General features: G+C 37.5%; 3 protein-coding genes and 1 pseudogene across 3 annotated transcripts; 2 read left to right on the forward strand and 2 right to left on the reverse strand.

Annotated features, from left to right (window-relative positions):
* The first annotated feature begins 11000 nt into the window (after nt 1–11000).
* On the forward strand, nt 11001–12708 carry LOC106312636 (probable N-acetylglucosaminyl-phosphatidylinositol de-N-acetylase). Its single transcript, XM_013750226.1, is given in 11 exon segments — nt 11001–11036; nt 11128–11238; nt 11322–11382; nt 11458–11535; nt 11672–11729; nt 11796–11840; nt 11931–12011; nt 12091–12158; nt 12241–12289; nt 12390–12544; nt 12626–12708. Coding segments are annotated over 10 exon segments (774 nt in total). The 5' UTR covers nt 11001–11036; nt 11128–11129; the 3' UTR covers nt 12696–12708.
* An 86-nt stretch (nt 12709–12794) lies between these two features.
* Nucleotides 12795–15326, reverse strand: LOC106312635 (phenylalanine--tRNA ligase, chloroplastic/mitochondrial-like). The gene is made up of 10 exons (XM_013750225.1): nt 14984–15326; nt 14655–14848; nt 14369–14575; nt 14146–14263; nt 13886–13962; nt 13627–13806; nt 13493–13537; nt 13294–13398; nt 13058–13171; nt 12795–12979 (listed from the first exon to the last, which is right to left on the reverse strand). The coding sequence occupies exons 1-10, from the start codon at nt 15168–15170 to the stop codon at nt 12929–12931; spliced, it is 1278 nt and encodes a 425-aa protein (XP_013605679.1). The 5' UTR covers nt 15171–15326; the 3' UTR covers nt 12795–12928.
* A 119-nt stretch (nt 15327–15445) lies between these two features.
* Nucleotides 15446–18391, forward strand: LOC106312637 (annotated as a pseudogene).
* Nucleotides 18392–19051: 660 nt separating this feature from the next.
* LOC106312128 (protein AUXIN SIGNALING F-BOX 3) lies at nt 19052–21898 on the reverse strand. The gene is made up of 3 exons (XM_013749530.1): nt 21045–21898; nt 20472–20967; nt 19052–20028 (listed from the first exon to the last, which is right to left on the reverse strand). Exons 1-3 carry the CDS (start codon nt 21494–21496, stop codon nt 19240–19242), a joined length of 1737 nt encoding a protein of 578 aa, XP_013604984.1. The 5' UTR covers nt 21497–21898; the 3' UTR covers nt 19052–19239.
* Nucleotides 21899–24813: the final 2915 nt, after the last annotated feature.

A 24813-nucleotide genomic window follows, 5' to 3' on the forward strand; every position in this document is an offset into this window, starting at 1 on the left:
ATGAGATAAGATAATTTTATAATAGAAAAAATCTAAAATTAATTTATGTATATGGATTCGATCTCAAAGGGTTTATATCTCTGAGTGGGGTCACATGGGGAGGGATAGAGATCAGACAGCTATGAAACAGCTGTTTGGGAAGGAAAAAAAAAAGCTTTGAGGTCTTGAGAGAAAATGGAGAATCAGGCAGCACGTGCTCTTGATGAACCCCTCCTCCCTTAATTTGTTTGCTAAATTATTTAAAAGCTTTTTGTATAAAAAATGTATAAACATATAGTAAGTATCCTTTGGAAACATTCTTATGGTTTCTCTCTTCCACATGCTCCAGCTTTTCTCTCCTCCTTCCTCCGCCTTGGTTCCTGGCCGGCCGCCGATCTCACACTTGGCCGGATGCTTCTATTTGCTCTCTTTACTTATATAGGATCTGGTGGGAAACCAAAATGATCAACTGGTTCATGCAAAGTATTTTCCATACAGTTAAATCGAGCTTGAAGCTGTAATATATTTGCAACCTTAGCCTTAAATATGGTTTCATCAATTGTATGATTTAAATGCTACACATGCCTGATGCTACCAAGTGCAACTTTCACAAACTACAAACTTATATCTCTTGGTAAATCTTAAAACGCAGCTTTGTATTGTTGTTTAGTTCAACGCACAATTTCACATGCAAGTATCATTAGACATAAGAGCATGATTAATGGAAGTTTTTAGTTTTTTTATTTAAAAGCTAAGAGACAATGTCTTATATTCCGCTAAGAATTCCGCTCTAAAGGCATGATTAACATCGGTCTCTTAGCCAGGATTTTTAACTCATGATTTGACATTTTTTTGTTTGTTTTTTTTACACTTTTCGGCTAAGAGACGGCTCTTATATCTCTTATTTAAGAGACGATTTTTGGTTTTTCTTAGTTAAAATCTAAGAAAAACTAAGAACCATCTCTTAGCCGAAACTAAGAACTCCAGTTAAGAGACTGTGGTTAATCATGGTCTAAGAACCTTGTTAATCGTGCTCTAAGGACATGATTATCGGGCGAGTACAGGGTGTTTAGTGGGTTTTTTAAGAGGGGCCCACAAAAAAGCAAAAACTGGTTGCAGAATAGCCAGAATAAGGACCGCTATTCGATGGTTTCTTGCACTGTTCGCGGGCCCTACTGACACGTGACAGTCCGCGATTGGTTGATTTTTAATTTTTTAATTTTTTTATTCAGACAAAAAAAAGAAACCATTTGAGTTTCACCGTTAATCATGGTCTACGAATCCGTAACGCATTGTGTATGTCCATTAATGAGTTGATAGCATAAGAGTGAACACTATATCAAATGACAAAAAAAGAATAGTCAAATACAATTAATACACTTCTCTTTCTGTCCTTCACATGCACAATTTTACTACATATATAGAGAAGCATGTATATATGTAAAATTAGCCCCCCCTTACTATAAACAATCAAATAACAAGAAAACCAATCATCACTATAGAAATTTATGACAGTGTAATGCTAATTCAAGGGAGAAAGAATTACAATAAAATACAAAGGAAATAGAAAGAATGAATTAAGTGGGAGGCTGAGAGTAGTGGAAGAGTGGAGAGATTGAGATAGATGAGCTGTAGAAAGAGCAAAAGAAAAGGAGAAGTGAAGAAAGGAACCATGTTCATGTGTCAGAACATGTGCTTTGTTTTTTATTTATTTATTTTGCTATTATATTTTGTATTTATTTATTTTACTATTATATTTTGCGACTTGTGAGACCTCTCCTATAATGTTCTTTGTCCCCAAACCAAGGCCCCCTATAGGCCAATCCTTGTATTAGTTTTTTAAAAAACAGAAGAGAATTTAATTGATTGAATTCACTATGTCGGTTATATTTTTATTGATAACAAAATATAGAAGTCTTAAGAAAACATATATTTGGATCATCAAATAAATTGTCAATATAAACAAATTATGTATGAGAAAGCCATTTTCAAAAAACGATCCTTAAGAAACTTGGTTCAAAAGATCAAGTTATTCATACGGCGCTGCGCCCTAAATAACCTACCAACGGAAGAAAACTTCCGCAAACGAGGCCTGCAAGGTCATACCTTATGCTCAAGGTGTGGAGAGGAGGAGACACTGGAACACATCCTATTCCAATGCGACATGGCGGTGGCTGTCTGGGAGCTATGCCCTTGGTCAGTTCCGCTAAGCTCGTGCACCTGCACTTCCTTCAGAGACACTCTACAGAGCTCGTTCTTGAAGACAAACCTCCCTCCCCACCGGGTAGTCTTCTAACCTCTTCCCCTGGATATGCTGCGGACTTTGGATCAACAGAAACCTTCACACTTTCGAGAACAAACAGATCACACCGCCGGAAGTTATCTCCAAAGCCATTGCGCTTCTACGGGAATGGGAAACAGCACAAACATCAATCGCTCAACTACCAAGCAATCCCCCAGCGCCTCAGCTACCTTCACAGATCTCATCACCATCGACCATCATCTGTAACACTGAAGCCGCGTGGTGTAAGGAAACCAGAGAAGCAGGCTTGGCGTGGATCTTCACATTTCAGACATGAAGGGAAATCAATAGAGGGTGTGTGCATCAACTTCATGTCTCTTCCCCACTAATGGCGGAAGCACTGGCGGTTCGAGGGGCTTTAGAGCACGCGGTAGCGCTCAACATCAACACCATCTGGCTTCGATCAAATTGCAAGGGGCTTGAAGCCATCACCACGAATCAAAGATCTGTGGAGCTCTATGGAGTTATTTCGGACATTGAATCGATTATCGTCTCTTCCTTTTCTTCTTTCTACGCATCGTTCATCTTTAGGATTCTAAATGGGCCTGCAGACTCATGGACCAAGGCCTCTTTATGTAACAAACTCCCAGTGCTGGCCTCAGGCCCTCTGCACTAAACTCTCCTTTTTAATCCAATCATCAGTTGCTCAAAAAAAAGAAACTTGGTTCGATATATCTATGATTTTTCCAAGGCCAGGTTTTTTCAGCTTTAATAGCATTACATTCACTACAAAAAAACATCGGTATTCTAATGGACATTCCGGCGGAAAATTAAATCATCGGAATATCCCGAAGAATTTCCGAGGATATTCTGAGGAAACACAAAATTTGGTTTCCTCGGAATTTCCTCGGAATATACCGACGGGGGAATTCCGAGGAAATATCAATCCGTCGGAATATTCTTATGGAATACCGAGGAAAAATATATTCCTCGAAAAAAATCGATGAATTCCGAGGATATATTATAGCCGTTAGAGAGCCGTTGGAGAGCCGTTGGGGATTTTAAAAATTCCGAGGAAATTTCGACGAACTAGCCGTTGGCGTCAGAATTCCGTCGGAATTTCCTCGGTCTGTCGACACGATTTCAACTATAAATACAAGCACCCCTCTTCCTCTTCATTCACTCCATATCTTCATCCTCCCTCTCACTCTCTTTACACACGAATTTGATTCATAAAAAACATGTCTTCTTCAAATTATTTTTGTTCTTGGATCGATCGACCTCATTTGGATCCGAACACGAGATTGCTTACGGAAGAATACCAACGAGGTATAACCGAATTCATGGGGTTAGTTCACCGACAACCGGAAGCAAAAACAGGTATGTTAAGATATCTTTACTCTAATTGTATAAATAGAAAGATTATTAAAGAGTGGGATGTTTGGACTCATCTATACTTGAGTGGGTTTACACGAAGTTACAAAATTTGGTATCATCATGGGGAAACTGATTATGAACATGGTAGTACTAGCGAACCTCAGCCAGCGGTTAGATTAGAAGAACCAATTAGAACGGATGTAGATTATGGTGTAGGTACTGAGCAGATGGTAAATGATCATTTTAGAGGGGAAGATTTACCCAATGGTGAGATCACACATCCTTCAGATGCAAAAGCGTGGAAGCATTTCCAATCAAAGTATCCCGACTTTGCCTATGAGAGAAGAAATGTCTACATTGGATTATGTACTGATGATTTCAACCCGTTTGGCAAGAGTGGAAGACAGTATTCTCAATGGCCAGTCATTCTTACACCATACAACCTACCCCCAAACTTGTGCTTGCGACGAGAGTTTTTGTTTCTCTCGATTCTCGTTCCCGGACCAGAGCATCCTAAGAGATCGCTTGATGTGTTTTTTCAGCCACTAATATATGAGTTGCAACAACTATGGGCTCAAGGTGCTGAAACATACGATGTTTCGTGTAAAGAAAACTTTCAAATGCGGGCAGTACTAATGTGGACAATAAGTGATTTTCCAGCATATGGTATGTTGTCTGGATGGACAACGCATGGAAGGCTATCATGTCCATATTGTCAAGATAACACTGATGCTTTCCAACTAAAACACAGAAAGAAAACGTGTTGGTTTGACTGTCACAGAAGATTCCTACCACCTGATCATCCATATCGTAGGAGTAGGAATTTGTTTACGAAGAACAAGAGGGTGTTTGACAGTCCACCTCCGGAAATTTGTGGGAAAGATTTGAAGATACAACTAAGAGATTTTGGTGCAGAAAGGACGCCAGAAGTCGGTGGACATGAGCGTTTTCCGGTAGATGCTGTTGGAGAACTACATAACTGGCACAAAAAAAGTATTTTCTGGGATCTGCCATACTGGGAGGATCATCTGCTAAGGCATAATTTAGATGTCATGCATATTGAGAAGAACTTTTTTGACAATCTCATGAACACGATCCTTAATGTTCAAGGTAAAACAAAGGATAATTTGAAGTCAAGACTGGATTTAGTCGATATATGTGCTCGTTCAGAACTTCATGTTGATGAAAATGGTAGGGCTCCTTTTCCCATATACCGACTTGATGCAGAGGGAAAAGATGCGTTCTTTGATTGGATTTCAAACGATGTGGAATTTCCAGACGGTTACGCATCAAATTTGCGTAACTGTATCGACAGAAAGGAAGGAAAGTTTACTGGCTTGAAAAACCACGATTGCCATGTAATGATGCAGCGCCTCCTTCCGTTCGCCTTCAAGGAACTATTACCACAAAATGTTCATGAAGCAATTGCAGGGATAAGTGGTTTCTTCCGCGATTTATGCACGAGATCAGTGACTCTTGAAGGTATTGAAAATTTGAAGACTAACATAGCCGTGATTCAGTGCAACCTTGAGAAGATATTTCCTCCCTCATTTTTTGATGTTATGGAGCATCTTGTTATTCACCTGGCAAGAGAATTGGAACTTGGTGGTCCTGTGCAGTATAGATGGATGTATCTGTATGAGCGGTATATGTTCCATTTGAAGAAGATGGTGAAAAATTTAAGTAGGGTGGAAGGTTCTATAGTCGCACAGATGATCAATGAAGAAACTTCAAACTTTGCCGAGTACTACTTTCCAGCAGAAGTTCAGACCAAAAACAGAAGACCTGCTCGGCATGATGATAGAGGCGAACGGGCAACATATCATGTTACGGTTCCAGACATTTTCACAGACGTTGGACGACTTAGCGGAAAACCAAAGGACCGTCGACTTACTGAGCAGGAGCGCAGTAATTTGCAAACATATTTGCTCACCAACTGCGAAGACGTTCTTCAATATGAGAGGTAAATAAATGAGCTTACAAATTTTTATTTTAACAAGTTGAAATTTAAATCTTAATTAATTACATTATTGTCATCATATACAGGATTTTCATGGCAGAAAAGCGGTTCGAGTATAGATACGCCACAGAGGACGAACTAGAAGAAATGAAGCAGAGAGAATTTACTGGATGGATGTTTACTTATGTGAGTGCTTTAAACAAATTAAAATATATTTTATCACATATTTATACTAATTCACATTTATTGATATAACATATATATATATGTGCTATTAATAGGTGTCTGCTGGTTTGGCCAGAGGTGAAACATTTGACGATTGGATACGTGAGATGGTCGTTGGACCAAACTTTGTTGTGAAGTCATATCCGAGATTTTGTACTCGAGGATATGCATTCACAACTCAGAAGAGGAGACGTTCGAGTACGACTTATGATGATGGCGTTTGTTCTGCATCAGGAGATGATGTATACTACGGACACATACATGAGATTTTGGAAATCAAGTATTTGGGCATGGTTGGATTGCGCTGTACTGTTTTCTATTGTGATTGGCACGACAACACCCCAGATCGAGGTGTGAGAACAGATGCATTTGGTGTTACATCAGTAAATTCGAGGCGAAAGCTGCAATATTATGATCCTTTCATTCTTGCTTCCCAGGCCGATCAGGTAATTAAATGTTAATTATTCAGAATGATTCATCATCATGTGTATTAATTTATAATTTTTCTAAATGTTACAGGTTTGTTATATCAAGTACCCCCGGGTAAGGAACAGAGATGATCCATGGGTTACTGTTACAAGACTCAACCCGAGAGGCCGAGTTCAGGGAAGTTCTGAGCTGGAAGACCCACTACAACCAAGCACATCCGGCAACTGTAGTGCAGCAGAAAATTTAGCTGGAGTTGGCCTTGTAGTCGATTTAACCGACTTTGGAGAGGAAGCCGTCGTTCACGTAGAGGATGAACCAGTAATTGGAGAGTTTCACCAAGATCCAGATTCAGATTCATCTAGTGATGATGACTCGGAAACAGAATATCATTGATTTTTTTTATTTTTTTTAAAGAAATACCGAGGAAATTCCGAGGAACACTTGATATAACCTCTTTCCTCGAATAATAGTTATTTGGTTTATCTAGCAAGGCAAAGCTGAATACGAATTAAAAACTACTCAGAACACAACCAAATAAAACGAAGAAACCATGTAAAAGAAATACAAACTCATAATTAAGAAACCCAAAAAAAAACTCAGTTCAAAATTAACAGAAAATAAGACCATAAAACGTTAGAATAGAAAAGAAAATAAAATAGCCGGTGATAGCTCCTACTCCTCGTCTCCTGCTCCAGATGTTCCGCATCATTGGGTCTCTTGGACCTCTTTCTTACCCTGTGTGTACCACTCGAACCCGAACCAGAGCTGGATGGAGAGTTGTCCCGATGAACTACATCATCCTTTTGGCAACGACACGGCCTGATACGTGAAATGGCAGCCCAGATCTTGTGTAGCATGTCGTTGTTTGTCTTTATGCTCTGATCTCTCCAATATTTTAATTTTATATTTTCGAATTTAAATTTCAAAAATTTTATTTTATTAAAAAAAAATAATTTTTTTTGAAATTCCGAGGAAATGAACCCTCGAAAATTTCCGACGAACATTTCCTCGAAATAAGTCGTCGGAATACACCGAGGGACTCCTTCCTCGGAATTTTCCGAGGGCTCCGTTCCTCGGAAATTCCCGATGAAAATTCCGAGGAACATTTCGTCGGAACTTCCGAGGATTGGACCATCGGAAAGTCCATCGAAATATCCCGAGGAAGTTCTCCTTCAGTATATTTCGAGGACCTTTCCGACGAACTGGTGGTCCTCGGAGTTTCCTCGGAAATTCTTTTCCTCGGAATTCTGTTGGAAATTTCCGAGGAATTTCCGAGGAAAAATGAATTTCCGAGGAGTTATTTCCGAAGACTTGTTTCGTCGGTATGTCGTCGGAATAACGTTATTCCGACGACATATCGACGATTTTTTTTCCTCGGTATGTCGCTGTTTTCTTGTAGTGATTGTTGCAAGAAATTGAGTTTTATATTATGTATGTGTGTATATCTTTATTGCAATTATGTATGTGGCAAGATATAAGACATAGTGATTACAACTTTTGTTTATAATCTTAAACATTTTAGCGTTTTACGATTATTGTATACATATGATTTAGTTCTAAAATTTCATTGGAGCAACGATCTGTTTTTAAATGTTTCAGTATATACATACATATATGTGTGTGTATATATGTCACATAATTCATTATTTTTATCTTACTCTCTTTACTCAAAACAACATAATCATTAGTGGTTGTCTTCTAACAAAGTATTCTAGGAATATCCTCTCTCAGTTTCTACATATGACCAGTCTTCAGATTTCTACAACAAGCCCGGCAACAACAACAACAGCATTGCGCGAGAAGTTGCAGAAATTGTAATAATAGTTAATCAAATTATTGGACGAAGGACAATTTTATAGGAAACTTTGACCACGAAGTTAACAACTTTTAATTTTGTACAAATAAATATTTCGCTAACCAAGCAGTGTAAAAGTTTAGTATACACAGCATTTGCTGATCATATGATTAATTAGACAGAAATATATAACTAAGTAAAGTTTATGTATAAAGTTGATTACTAGACTAAATCTCAGTTATTTATTGGTTTTTATCTGTTATGGTTTAAATTAAATTAAATAAAATCATCGGTTAATAAAATAATTGGTTTAGTGACATTAAATAAATCTATGCTCAAAGAATAAACAAATCTACTAAACTATAACTTAATATGTAGTAAAAAGTGAATAAATCTGTTAAATCTAATTAAATCTGTGGTCAAGTTTTTTAAAAAATCTATCAAACTGTAACTAAATCTGTGGTCAATAAATAAATAATTCTATCAAATTCTAGTTAAATCTATCAAAATAAAATAAATCTGTGGTTAATGAATACTAAATCAGTCGAAATGTAATTAAATTTGTCTAAAATAAATAAAGTTGTGGCCAATGGAAAAACAAATCTATCAAATCATACGTATATCTGTTCAAATTAAGTAAACTTGTGGTTACAGAAATTAAATCTAATGATTCCCTATTAAATCTGTGAAATTAATAAATATGTGGTAAAACATGACAAATTTGTTATAACAAATCTGTAGAAATTTTATTAAGTCTATCAATTTTAAAATAAAACTGTGATTAAAGAAGAATAATTAAATTTAAATTTGTGGCTACATAAGACATTGACAAAACAAACATGGTGATGGTAAAATCGTAAATACTCCGAAAATTTGGTAGTGTCATTTTCGTAATTATTGTTTTTGTTAACAAATGAAATAGGAGTAAATTAGGCATTAAAATAAACTAGTAATTGAAATAAATTAGAGTTAAACTAGTAATTAATTGATAAATAAGGGTTAAACCAATTTTTTCCCTATATATATAATTAAGTGTGTTGATCATATTAAATTCAAGTTAAAAAGGTAAAAGTAACAATACCAAGAATAAATCAAGAGTAAGTGTAAAATTGTTATTTTTTAAAGTGTATACCCCAATTCAAGTTCCACTTGAAGAGACGAACACTTATAAAAACCCTCTTTTGGTTCGAAAAAGTTTTCATATAAAAAGCAAAAGTGAAAAATATGCAGTGAAAGAAATAATGTAGTAGGAGTTGTGATGTTTGCAACTTCTTCGTAAATGTATAATATTGAGAGTGGTTTGCCTGTGAATACAAACATGTTCATGCAAGTGTGCTTCCATGTGCTTCTCCTCTCATTCTCAGTCCACCCAATTCTGCTTCACATGTGCATAATTTATATAATATGATAGTGTAATGGGGAAGGAATAATGTATATATATTTACATCTCTATTTTCATTCCATGCATATATAAATGCATACTGTGAATAATATATATATAATCGTCTACCACCCATAAATATTTCTTTAAATATTAGTAGAATTTGTGATATTTAATAACACAATTTGATACTAAAATTATTAATTACTCTTAATAAAAATTTATAGTTGGTATTGAAACGCAGAATTTACATTCTCCGTAAACTCAATACTCAATCAAGTGACTTACCCACATTCATTTAGACGAATATAAGCTAAAATAAAATGGTTGGATACGAAAGCATGAGATTATCTCCAAGAATTATGGAGAAATGGTAATATAACTGCACAATTTTCAAAAATGCATTCAGCTAAATAAAGTTTGAGACCAGCAAAATGATTGACATTGAGAATCGGAATATCTGACACGACAAATCAAATGTGACAGATTATTAGATTAGTACTACTATAGGCTTAAGGCCTCATGGTACCAAATTGTTTTTTTTATAAAGAAGCTAACTCGGGTTTTACTTAGTAAAGGGTAACAAAGGTATATAGCTGGTCTTCCATCTAAAATGATCAGAATGAACCAAATATAATTAACATAAATAAAATAGGTTTATGTGATAAAATTATAAATAGAAAAATGTAGAAATCAACTCCAGGCTCCAGCCCATAATTATAAGAAAAGAAAAATATACGGAATCTTCCGTAAGGATTCGTACATGTTTTCACTGTCATATACGGTCATGAATCACAACACTGCAAGTCTTGCACATTTTCCCGATCCAAACTCTATTTAATAACTCTGAAAATCACAAATTTTATAATATAAATGATTATATATGTCCTCCTCGTTTCATTTAAAATAACTGTATTATCTCTGCGATTTTTTTTGTTTGTTTTGTGGTGACTATAATACTATATCAATCTGCGATTCATAATATCTGACAGCAACAAACATACGTACATAAGTTCAAAAAAAAAAAAAACAAACATACGTACATGGTAAAAAGTTTTAAATACTGTTTTGCCCTAGCTCGTACCGACTTATCGTGTGATATATACCAAAGTTATTCACACATCAACGGAAACTACGCGGTCAAGTAAATGGAATATAATAAAGAGAGATGAAAAGCATATAGTTTTAATAATAGTTCAACTTGTGACTAATGATTATGCATGTTACCGTGTTTTGGTGCAATGGGAAAAGCTTGATCTGAATGAATAATTATAACAAAAGGCAGTTTGTATAAATAAATATATAATAAGGTGGGAGGGAGCATAAGTAACGTGAAGGCAGTTTGATCTGTCGGGAAATTTTTTATACTTTATTGTCCTAATGGAAATTATATAAAGTAAAAGTAGTTTTAGCTTAAAGCTGAACTCGTGAACTCATTATCATTTCTAACAATATTCCCTGTCTGAACTTAAAACGCAATCGCAAAACAATACTGAGTGATTCTACATGACGCAATAATTTGGGCCGTAACTGGGCCTTTTAAAAGCCCAATCCTACAATTTTCTTCCTTCTCATTTTAGAGTCGCCTAAGCCGTCGCGTTGCCGTGGAACAGTCTCGACGCTGTCCTAATCTCTTGCACCAGGTTCGGTAGGTTTTAAAGTTGCATTCTTTGGCCTTTCTTAGATGTGTATATACGAGTACATGAGAATGTTCATGTTTTTATTGATTCTGACGTCAGATATGGCATGGCTTGTGGCTGCTCTTTCTATGGTTGTTATCTGGGTCGCTTCTGTATGCAAGATTTTCTTTGGAGCAACATTTAGTTCAGAAGCTGTGATTCTTGATGATGGCAAGTAACCTCAAAGATGGCATTTTATTGCCTACTTGTTGTTCTTCAGAACTTGATGATATCTCATTGTCTTGGACTTTCAGGTGAAACACATCACAAGATAAATGTGTTGTTTGTCATTGCACATCCTGATGATGAGTCAATGTAAGATTTGAGACTGCATCTATCTCTCTGCTCTCTTGTTGGAATTATTAGACTGAGAGATTAGTCTTTTGACAGTTTCTTTTCTCCAACGATAAACTACTTAACTGCCAATGCCTACAACATTCACATCCTATGCTTGTCCACTGGTAACATGCCTTGTCATATTTTCTATACAAAGTTGTACGACCAACATAAGTCCTTTTTGTGCCACGACATAATTGCATGTTTATCTAGAGATTTACATTGATGGGACCTGAGGAATCTCTTTGTTACATTTTAGGCATTAAAGATGAATTTATTTTTGTTTCAGGTAAGATGAGCTGCATCAGGCTTGTGCAGTACTCAGGGTAAATGCTTGTTTTTCTTGTTATCGTAGTGAAGGACGAGTTTGATAATATATAAATGTGATGCAGGTTCCTCTTCAACAGTTAAAGATTGTGGACCATCCAAATTTACAGGTTAGTGCTGTTATGTTTCCCCAGCACATGTGTATATTTCATTAACAATCTCATTTGATGGCAGTGAGTTTATTATATTCACTCTCTCAGGATGGTTTTGGGCAAGTATGGAGCCATGATTTGTTAACGGAAATCATCAGTGAAGAAGTCATTAGTCACGATATTCACACGGTACCTTTAAAGCATGCTCATCAAGGTATACACTACTAGATAACATTTCTACACCTGGTTCTTCATGTACTTCTTTCAGATCATGACATTCGACAGCTATGGTGTCTCGGGTCATTGCAATCACCGTGATGTGCACCGTGGAGTAGTGTACGTATCAAGACTTGTTTTAATCCCCGAGTCATAAAAACCGCAAAATCCTTACCTCATCACTGTGTTGTTGTACATGCAGAAAGTTCTTGCAGACTAATTCAGAAAGAAATATCAAAGCTTGGCAACTTGTAAGTCTTTAAAACTTTTTATTTATTTTTGGAACTAAATAGCATAGGCAAGCACCTTTTGATTATGAACTTGATTAAAAACACTCTTATGTGCATCAAGGTAAGCCTTAATACCTTTCGCAAGTACTGTGGACCTATCGACATTTGGCTGTCAATCTTGTCAGCCAAAAGACATCGGAGTAAGGTAATCATCATAAACGAGCAGCCTTTGAAAAGCTATGATGCAATGGCACAACATTTAAGCCAATGGGTGTGGTATGTCAATCTTTATCTCTGGCCATGATGAATGTGATGTGATAACGACCGTGTGCTCTTTTTTTTTCTGTGAATGTGCAGGTTTAGAAAGCTTTTCGTTTCATTTTCAAGCTATACATACACGAATACACTTCAAAGAATCAACCCTTGAGTCAGATCTTGAAGAGGGCACCTTGCTTGTGAAGTTGATTGAATAATTACTTTCATTTTTTAAAACAGAAGTTGTATCTTTGTAATGTAGGATCCACAATGATACAATTCATCCACAATGTACATATATATATATTTTTATTCAATGTAATGAAATTCTTCCAAGGTAACAAAATATTATAGGAAATACAAAAATTTAAAACACGAAATGTTCATCATCTTCTCCAGCAAACTCTACCTTAATTCAACATTTAGCTTTCTTTGCACCTCATCACGCACCTTGCTCTGTATTTGGAAAATATACCATTCCAGAACAGTTTAACACTTACAAGTAACAAAGGAGAAGTAAGAAGTGATCATTACCTGAAGATCATTGACCTCCTCGTCTGTAAGAGAGCGCTCCATGGAACGGAAAACAATTCTGTAACAGTGACTCGTCATCCCTTTCTTATTGGTGAAACTGTCGATTAACTTCACCTGTGAGTGAAATAATAAAAAACGGTATATAAACAATCACTCCAAAGAACATGATGATGATACAAGTGAAGTTAGTATTAGTATTCTTTCCCCAAAAAAATCAAAAGATAAAGGTGATGTACCTCTTCAACAAGATCCCCAGCGATTCCTCTCACAACTTCACAAAAGTTATTCTCTGTGAATGATTCACTGATCCAGAAACTGATGTCCTTGTAACAAGGCGGATACTACAGAACAATGTACATGAATTGAGTCTTGGGAGTGAAACTCATTCGTCCACGAGACATGATGAACATGAAGATGGAAAAAGCTTTGTTATACCTTTGAGAATGGCTTGAACTTGACTCCAAGCTCTCCTTTTTTAAACTGCACGTACCATCAAAATGCATTTGATTCAAGAAGAAGAAATAAAACCTCATCATGTCAATATTGTAAGTTGTCAACCAAGAAGTCACCTGGGACGTAAACCGTTCATCGTCAGACCAGAAAAGTCTAATATCAGGGATGTCAAACAAAACCATAGCAAGTCGCTCCAATCCAAGTCCAAAGGCCCAAGCAACATTGTTTTCTAATCCACTCTGCTTCAAAATTCGTTGCTCCGTCACCCCACAGCCTAAAACTTCCAACCAGTCTTCCTGAATCAATAACCAGATAAAAGCTTGTTAGATAAGATTGCTAGCCAAACACACAACTTCTCTTTAGGGAGGAGATTACCTTAAAATATATCTCAAGCTCGAAAGATGGTTCGGTAAATGGAAAATATGTATCAACCCATCTCATCTCCACACCACCTGGCAGCCAAAGAACGTTTATGTTAATTAAAGAGAAAGACAATCAAATAACTTGTTCTATGTAAAACTGTTTCATCTACATGTCTCCATCTTCATTTTAAATTTGATGCTACAATCATCCTAAAACTATCTGAAGATTATAAATAGTTGAAAATGACTTCTGCTAAATGGATCTTAACTTACCAAACAAGTGACTTGCCAAACCCTCCAGACATTTCTTCAAATCCTCAGCTGCATATAACGTGGAATCCTTGCCAGACTCGTTCCAGTCCCCAGGAGAAAAAACACAAAAGCCTTCCATCTGTATTACATAATAAAGAAAAACATAAACACCAAACGTATGATGTCGAGCAAAACAGCCAAAGTAAGCAAAAAAAAAAAAGGGAGCTAGAGAATAGAACAACACCTGATGGAAAACAGGATAATGAGTAGAGTCAATAGAATCTCTACGGTAGACATCACCAGTAACAAGGAAACGTCGATGACCTTCCCTCAAAAGCTCAGCTTGGTGAGCACTAGTATGGCATCTCAAAACAGTTTGCGAGTCGACATAGTACGTGTCATTAAGGCTTCTGCTTACATGATCAGCAGGGACCAGCACATCATCAAAGTTCTGGCACCAAAAGTTAAGAGATCATGTTTCCAGTTAAAAAGATACAGGCTCTTGACTCTTGAGAGTGAACAACACTTACTTGCTTGGTGGTAACAATAGGAGAGAGATCTTCAAACTTCTCAAACTGTTTAGCGTAATTGGAATCGAAGTAGTCGTAAATAGCATTCTTTAAGATCCCAATAGGATGCTTATCACGTCTGTGGAGCTGCATGCCAAGCTTGGAGAAGATAGAGTCCGGTACATTGTTTGTAGGATCATCATCTCTCACCACATCTGCAAATTCACAGCAAGTATTTTTTTAAAATAAAAATGTTAACTTTCGACTTCTTCTCTTGATGCTTTGTAACAAACCCGTAAAGACAAAATAAACTCAAGAGCGGTTCTGTAATGTAATGATGACACACGAACCGTTTCTAGCGACCGTGACGCCACCGATATCGACGGCGGAGACGATTGGGAACCGCCGCTTCTTCGTTTTGGGGAGAGGTGAGGAGGAGAAGGAAGAAGCGAAAGAGAAGCGGTTGAGTCCATTGCTGGAGAGGATGGCGACGGAAGCTCGGGTGAAGATAGTGGACTGAACTGAGAAAATGGTCATGTCGTCTTTTGATTTCAGTAACAAACAACAACCGTCGATGAGAAGGGAGGAGACGGAGCCTCCGATCGCGGTGGCGACTGGCGGCTGCGAAAGAGAGAGTCACTGATGACGTGTCGTCAGAGTAGTAGGGTTGGTAAATGGATTGATTGAATTCGGTAATTTACAACTATACCCCTTCTCCAGATTACATTTAAAGAAACTTGCAAATTAAAACCCTTATTTTTTTTCCATAATCATGTATATTTGCCTTTAAATTTTTAGTAAAAGAAGGGACATATGCTCTCAGCTGCAACATAGTCTTCGTCTTGCTGCTGCTCATAAGCCAATCAAACGGTTAGAAACCACGGTCCTAGATCCATGAATGATTAATTGACATACTTGTCTTCTCCTATATCTTAACAAGGTGGTGATGATGCAACAAAAGCCGGAGAAGTTCAAAATGTATAATCCAAGAAGCACCTGGAAACATCAAGGCCGCTGGGAGTCAATCAAGCAAGCAGCTCTGCAGGTGGATAAGGCCGCTGAATAGAATGTTGAATTATGCCTTGAGGTTCGCGATCGAGGCGTCATGGAACGGGCTATCTCTTGCAGGGCAGCTCTGTGCAACTAGAAACAAGGCCGAGCAGAATGTGCAACTAGGGAATGTCATGAATGCTCTTGGACTACAGTTTGAAGTAGAATACGAAAATGTTGAAGATCTAAGATATGGAAAGATTGTAATCATGACTGACCAGGTATTCTTCAGACAAATTCATCTATTTCCTATCTTTAGCAACTAGTCTCACTTCTTTCCTTTAGGATTGTGATGGTACTCATATCAAAGCTCTTCTAATCAAGTTCTGGCCAAAGTTACTTAAGTCGACTCCTCCCTTTATTAACGATCTCTTGACACCACGTATCAAGGTAAGTAGCTTGTTTGAATAAAATATTCTATCTAGTGTAAATAAAACCTCTACCTTGTTTAACTAGGCTACTCAAAAAGAAAACTCAGAAGTCCAAACATTTTCTTCCTTGCTATTGTACAACAAATGGAAAACAAACATTGGCTCCAAATGGAAAATAAGTCACTTCAAGGTTTGCTTTTTTATTTTAGTGGTTATCTTTCGCCTAATGTCTTTATTTCTACTAACAAGCTGTATTTGCAGGGTTTGGGTTCAATCTCCCCTAAAGAGAGCTTAGAGTACTTTAAAAATCCGTTTATCAAAGTTGATGCAGTTGTCCTCTTTCAAACGATGATTGAGTCTCGTCCTCTTCCTACGGTCATTGATTTCAATAGATTGTTTAGTGCAGTGGCCAGAACAAAACAGTATGACCTCGTTTTAGCTCTCTGCAAGCAATTGGAACTGCACATGACCACTACACGCTGAGTATTGTCATCAATTGCTTCTGCCGTCGCCGGCAACTCGGTTTTGCTTTTTCTGTGATGGGGAAGATGTTGAAGCTTGGGTATGAGCCCGGCACAGTCACATTCTCAACTTTGATAAACGGATTATGTCTTGAGGGTCGAGTTTCTGAAGCTGTGGAGTTAGTTGGTCGTATGGTGGAAATGAAGGTTATTCCAAATCTCTATCATACTCAACACTCTTGTCAATGGACTTTGTCTCAAAGGTAGAGTGTCTGAAGCAATGGCTTTGATAGATAGAATGATGGAAAACGGATGTCAACCTGATCAGTTTACCTATGGTCCGATTTTGAACAGAATGTGTAAGTCAGGGAACATTGCCTCGGCCTTAGATCTGATCAGAAAGATGGAACATAGAAAGGTCAAGCTCAATGCTGCCATATACAATATCATCATTGACAGTCTTTGCAAAGATGGGAGCCTCGACGAAATGGCAACCAAAGGGATCAAAGCAGATGTCTTTACCTACAACTCTCTCATAGGAGGCTTCTGTAGTGCTGGTAGATGGGATGACGGCGCACAGTTGCTGAGAGATATGATTACAAGTGAAATCACCCCTAACATCGTCACTTTCAGTGTGTTGAGGCATAGATCCTGATACCATTACATGTACTTCTTTGATATATGGGTTTTGCAATGAAAAGCGCTTAGATGAAGCCAACCAGATGATGGAACTGATGGTTACCAAGGGATGCGATCCGAATATCGTGACGTTTAATATCCTAATAAACGGATATTGTAAGGCTAAGCGGGTTGATGAAGGTATGAGACTTTTCTGAGAGGGGTGGTTGCCGATACAGTGACTTATAGCACTCTTATCCAAGGTTTTTGTCAATCTGGGCAACTTAATGTGGCCAAGGAACAAGGAACTCTTCCAAGAGATGGTTTCTGAAGGTGTTCATCCTAGTATTATGACTTACGGTATTTTGCTGGATGGGTTGTGTGACAATGGCGAACTAGAAGAGGCTTTGGGAATAATTTATAAAATGCACAAGACTAAGATTGATCCTGGTATTTGTATATATAATATCATCATTCACGGGATGTGCAATGCAAGTAAGGTCGATGATGCTTGGGATCTATTCTGTAGCCTCAATTTCAAAGGAGCAAAGCCTGATGTCAAAACATACAATATAATGATTGGGGGATTATGTAGGAAGGGTTCACTGTCCGAAGCGGATGCATTGTTTAGAAAAATGGAGGAAGATGGGATTGCGCCAGACGATTGTACGTACAACACACTAGCCAGAGCACGTCTTCGAGGCAGTGACAAAAGCAATTCAGTTGAACTCATCGAAGAAATGAAGAGTAATGGATTCTCAGCAGATGCTTCCACTGTAAAGTTGGTTATGGATATGCTATCGAGTGGTGAATTGGACAAAAGCTTTCTAGATATGCTTTCTGGTCCTTCTCGAGAGATATCATCATCGTTGGATTGAAATAAATCTTCTTGTGGCGCTGAGAATTCAATGAATCGTCAAAGTCCCGCTGGAATCATATCCTCCTCCAGGTCTTGCGTGTTTCTGGTCAATCTTGGTTAACTCATTGTGTCCGGTATATGAAGCTATAATTGAGAGTTTGAGATTTATGTTTTGCTTTCTTTTTTTTTAGATTCCCTTCTGACCAATTGATTGATCCGTGACACCTTTGGAGCTTATTTGTCTGTGGGTTTGAAGGATCACTAACTAATGTTTTTGGTTCATTGAACCAGTCAGTTTCTGTTTCTGATGTTTGGAAATATTAGTAGGATCAAATGATATCCTGATCAGAACCAGATTCCTTGAGTTAACGTTTGGATAAGTGAGTTGAATTTAGACATTTACTGTTCCCTTGCCAACCTAGAGTTGACTTCGTATTGATCCTTAGTTTTAGGTCTCTGAGTACTCTTTTGATCTTCTAAGAAAGGTTCTTGGCATCTGTGGATTACTGATGATTTTTAGAGCTATTATTCACAATAACCACTCTTCTGGACATGATCTTTCACTTCCCAACGAATCTAGTGGCTCTCTTCAGACCTGCCTAATAGCTATACGGTAGAGTTTTTTTGTCAAGATCATCTATGTTCACTCTAGTCAAAAACCTTATGTGGTAAAAGAGTTGTGATTGCCTTAAAGTAGCCCAAATCTTCTGTTGGTGTATTCATGTTGTTAACCTAAATTTCACCCTAACCATATCGTTCCTTCTGCTTATTAATTCTCTTGTGCTCTCGTTAACTGTTATCTTATTTTCTAGTTTTCACCATTTACAGTCACATCATATGCTCAATCTAAGACATATGCTTATAGCTCTGTCTGTCTTATGTACTATTAATGTTTCATTGTTTGATAGTGCTTATGTTTGAGAGTGGACTATTTCCACAACTTCTATGACGAAAAACAGGTTTCTTGTGTATTTTCTTTTTAATTTAATGAAATATCTACACATTTTGATAAACTTAAACCTTTTGTTGATATGATTTATTTGAATATCTACATCTTTGTACAGCTAATTGTCTTTAGATTCCAAAGTTCAATAAAAACAAAAAAACTCTGTAGTAACAGAGATCAGAAACAAAGTACAATGTAACTAAAAGAAAAAAGGCTTGGAGTTTAAAAACAGAATCCGTTCTTGTCTGAAAACGAAAGTACAAGAGCTAACGAACGACATGAAACAAAACCAACACGGAGACTAAAGAATCGTAACACATGGCGGTGCATCTTTTCTAGCCCCAACCACTGTTCGGTAAAGGTAAAGCCTATCAACCTTCTCTCTTTCATCTTCTTCATTCCTCTCCATCAGATCATTATTCTCATTCTCATTAATGATCTCCACGTTAAGCCACGGCGCGTTTCTCGCCAGCCTCTTGCACCCACCGAGCGTTACTTCACAAGACGACATCCAAAGGGATCGCATTGTTCTGTACTTATCAACATCAGCAAGAAGCGCAGCGTTCCCAAACGGACTGTCTCTTATCTCCAGCTTCCTCATCTTTTTACACCCATTCAACACATACAGCATCCCTTTGTCCGTGTCCCCAGCAAAAGCTATCGAAAGCATCTCCAGCTGTTCAGCGTACATACCGATGTAGAGGAAGACTTTGTCTGTTAACAAACCCGAGACAGAGAGGCGTCTTAGACCCTTGCAGGCTTGCACAATGGCACCAAAGCCTTCGTCTAGTGACTGAGATGTGGTGTGGTCTGGTTTGTTTGGCTCGAGGATGCATAGCCTGAACCGGATGAAGTTCGGACAGTTTTTCGCCACGGTTATGAGCGCTGCGTTTGTCATTTGTTTGCAGAAGTAGAGGATGGAGTGGAGTTTAGGGCAGCCTGCTGAGATTGCAACTAGTCCAATCTCGGTCACAGCTGTGTCGTTGTCTTCTTCGTCGTGTAAATCAGAGGGGAAGACTCTCAGCTCTTGTAACTCTTTACATGTGGAAGCACCAACCTCAAGTCCTTTGTCTCCAATACTATCCAATATCTGTAGGAACAAACAACAAACAACCATTATATGTAGGCCTCAGATTTTGAACCAAACCGGACCCGCCTAACTGAAATTTCGGTTAGTTCGGTTCGATTTGGTAGGTTTTCTACAAAAGTCGGTTTACGGTTACTTCGGTTTTATTCTTTTTAAAAAAAAAATTAAATCCAACTATACCAAAACCCTGAACCAAACCAACTGAACTAACCAAATTTCGAATCAAACTAACCGAAATAACTAAACTAACCGAAATATTTAACCAAAATTATCCTAAATTTTAACAAAATCAAAAACTTTGGTAGAAATTTTCAAAAACCGAACTTTATTTCGGGTTAATTTAGTAAGATTAATGTTGAACCAAACTAACCGAAAGCCCGAACTACCAGAACTAACCAAACCCACAAGCCTAATTATATGTAATGAACTCATTAGTTCAAACTTACCCATAACCGTTGGAGTCTCTTGCAGAACTGAATAAACCTTATGAGGTGGTTCCCTTGGATCTCAGCTGCATAGCTGAGGTTCAAGGAGGTAAGGTTTTGACATATCGGATAAAACGCAGAGAGACAAAGTGGAGCAACCTCTGAGAACCCCGACAAGCTTCTCAACTCAGTACATTTTTTAATAGCAGCCATGAGCTTCATAAAAGACTCTTGATCCGGCTCATTCTCATAAGACCCTACTCCCAAATCCACCAGCTGAGGAGCACAGCTCATTAGCCTAGTGAGCGCATCGAGCGGCACCGCACGGTTCACCTTCAAGCTCTCCAGGTTTGGTGACCTCGCGACGAGTCTCTCTAGAGCAGCAAGATTGGTTTCTCCTTTGAGACACGAGAAGTTTAAAGAGGTAAGAGCGGTAGAGCTCTCAGGAAAACAGTTTAGCCATTGACCTCTGTGATCCTCGATCTCATTCTCTTGCAAGTCAAGCTCACGAAGATGCCTAATAACATCCGACACACTACATTGTTATCTCAATTAAAGAGATGAAATGTTATGTTGCCATGACACTGATCTTACCTGCAATTAGCAGCAACGGAGGCTAAGCCATCAGTAGTGAACCCTTCACAGCTAACAAGCACTAAAGACTTGAAACTCGCGAAGGAACGCGAAAGAAGCTCGAGGCTTTCGTCAGAGACAACCATCCTCTTCAACCTAAGCTCCTGGAGCCCCACGCGTGCCTTAGCCAACGCAACGATCCAAGGGTGAACGAAGCCTCCCCATTCGTGAGGAACCAAGTTGAAGTCAGCGAAGTGAGGCTTCCCTTTGAGAGTCAACGATCTGAGAGATGGGAACCTCTCTATTAGCCTCTCCGGGTTGATTGCGTAGCAGTTTCCGATGAACACTCTCTTCCTGCTACACCTCTCGATCTTGTGCCACGATTTGCTTACGAGGGAGATCGAGTTCCTGTCTTTGTGAGAGGATATGAAGTCGAAGATGTGCTCAATCACCTCGTCTGGGAAGTAATTCATCTCCCCTCCCCCCCTTATTAGATCAAGAACATGAGCTCGAGATCCACACACTTCCAGCTAAGCTCGTGGATTTGAATTTCAGCTCAAGAACAGAGTGCTCTGTAGGAAACAGAGTCGTGTAAAGTCCCGAGCTTTGATAAACAGAGATCTTTAGACTCTATAAAGGATGAAGCTTTTAGATTCAGATCTACAGGGGAATAGATAAGAAGAAGAAGAAGAACAGAGGAACTCAACGAGGAAAACGTTGAAAATGAAGGAGAATCATGAATCGAATCTAAAGATAAACTCTGGACTGCTTCGTCCAATGATGATGAGATGATCAGAGAGAGAAGAGAAGAGAGAGGAGAGATCACGCAAGCAAAGCAAAGCAAAGCTTCTCTCTTTTTCTCTCTCTCTTTCTTTCTCTGTGCAAAGATAAAACAGAGGGAAAAAAGCCAACCAAGCTGACCAAAAACTAACTATGGTTAGGTTTAAGCTTTTGAGAGGGTTTGATGATTCAACGGTGGAGATTGGTTCGAAGGATTAGCCACCAAAGGAATCTTGACCGTTGAATAGTTAGTCTGTGTTTGACACCACTGGTTTTAACAAGGCCTTTCGCGAAAGAGAAAGGGTGAAGTGATGTCTTAGTGTCAGAACAAGGGACATGTTTCAAAAAGCCCTTAACTTTTCATATTATTACGACATTGCCACGTAAAACATAATATTCCATTTACTCACCGATTAATCAATATTCGTTTAATTAGTGATTAATTTTAAAAAGATTCAATGGTTGTTAGAAAGTGCAGCAATTAGGAAACTAATAAAATCAATCGTACAGTACTCCTACTGCATCAAGTATATGCGTTTAGACACGTTACATGTATGTAAGCTTATAAATTAAATAATCAGTCATATAAAGTCCATGATTAATATTTAATCAAATAAAAATTAGTTCATTATCTATGGGATAAACAAGAAAATGAGAAGCAAGGCTGGCTGAATTTTTTCTTTGGACGATGACACCATTGATGGATTTGCGGGATTTTAAGGTCATTAAATTTTCAATAGTTTTCTTAATACTACATTTTCTAACCAAATAAATCCAAAAAACTAATCAAACTCCCCTCTTTTAAAACTCTTTTGAAAACAAATCGTGATCTAATGTTCAATTAATAAGAGATTTAAGTAGTAGTTTAATATTTTATTCTCGGCTGAAAATTGATCCTAACTATGTTTTGTTTCTATTAGGTAGATATAGAACATTTTAAAATAATTCCAGAAGATATAGACAAAATCTCAAGACAACAAACATTAAGAAACACATATAAAAGGAACAAAATATAAAGTGGCATAGGCTTCATAATCAAACCCAATAATAGACCCACTTGCAAATTATTACATGAAGAGATAGGGGTAATAACGAAGAGAACACAAATCATGATTACTGGTTGAAAGCTGAGAATCATTTATCTTTGCTTAGCTAATGTTCAACATTGGTAAGTAATTAGGAGAACGTCTACAATCACATAATATCAAACTAATTGCCCGTCATAATCCTCAGAGAATTTCCTCATTGGATGTCTTACGTGAAAACAAGAGTCATTCATTATATCGCTAGCTTATTAGCAAGTGAAACCAGTTTCTTATTCTGTTAATCTCATGTACATATTTCTCTACGCTTGACATTCTTGATTGTTATCCTCTGATGTATTACTCATGATAGATAGTTTCAGGATTTATCAGATTTTCACAAAATTTGATAGGAATGTTAATTTTATCCCCAAAAAACTGTTATATTTACTGTATAGAAAGGGGGGCGAGTGATGATTTCACCTCTCTTGACCCATCATATGCTACAATGGCTGCCATGTGAAGGCCACGTCTCTCTCTTTATCTCATCACTTTTTAGTAATCATCTCCATTTTCACCATCGACCCAAAATTTCACCAGCTATAAGTGGTTTTAGTTGACTCAGATAATGCTTTATATTATTGGATTTTGCTGTTCAACCAACCTCCGTTTCACCTTTAGTTAATGCGGGTAAATTATCTGGTAAATTTCGGTGTGGATGTGACATACACCTCACCCTCCTGATTTTATAATCCTAAGATTTTATCTTTTTTCTGGTTCAATTACACATGCATGTTTTTTTCCAACAAATACAGACTATATAGACCTTGCATACATACATATATAATATTTTAAGTAACTTTTGAATAATTTCTTCTTCTAGAACTCTTATCTTAAAGTTATAAAAAATAACTCTTTATCTCATTTATATTTTCTCAACTTTTTGTTGGTTCATGAGATTCCTTTTTCCTTTTATCCTATGAAGCCGAAGGCTAAATTCGAAGGCCCAAAAAGCAGAGACTCATGATGACGCATGTCTCAATTATTCATACACATACAAACAACATTACACGCATTTCACCACCATACCAACCACACATATCATATCATATACACATCGGCTTAAATAAATATGTATGAATCTTCAATATGAGATTCGGAAAGGAACCCTTTTCAGTTCTCATTGTCACTCCCTAGTGGTCCAGTTCTTTGTTTTTTTATTAGTGGCATCAAAAACATAAGAGATATGATGATATTCTCCTGACAAAAAAAATCTGTAACTCATATATTTGAACTATACGAATCTATGGAGAACATCTTAACCTTTCAGAGATATTCGCTGCGACAAACATAGATGTAGTTGAGTAGCTTTAGCTTACAAAATAAAGCGTACAAAGGACCCTCACAAGTTCAAAGGAATCACAAACTAAGAAAGCTCTAAATACCACACACACTTGTGGTAAAAAAAGAAGAAGAAAGCTCCACATACCAATCATAGAACAACTTTAACATCCCCTTATAAAATTATAATCCAATGGGTTGTATTTAGTCCCTTCACTAAGGTTAAATACATAAGGACTAGTAAGAGAAATAAAAGTTTGCATCTTTACTCACCATCGGCATCAAAAGAAGAGCATTGCCAATATAATGTCAGTTTCTTCAACTAGTTTAGCTTGCTCACTGACCCTTACTACGAGTCTACGACTTGGGTTGCATTGCACTCAACCAAAAGGAACACGAGAACACGAGCTAGTTTATTCAAAGACTTACTTAGACGCTGCATCACTATCTAATTCAAGAATGTTTACTTCAATGCATGATGTCACTGATCATTAAGTCTAATCTCATTTCTCAGAAAAAAAAAAGGCTCATCTACGCAGCTTAAAACAAGACTTTCAAAGATCATTCACGACCTCCACTAGAGTAAACCCTTGTCACTGTACTACACATCACAAACCTTAACTTCAAAATCCTGACTCAATACTAAT

Source organism: Brassica oleracea, chromosome C8, assembly GCF_000695525.1.
Source record: "Brassica oleracea var. oleracea cultivar TO1000 chromosome C8, BOL, whole genome shotgun sequence".
NCBI lineage: Eukaryota > Viridiplantae > Streptophyta > Magnoliopsida > Brassicales > Brassicaceae > Brassica > Brassica oleracea.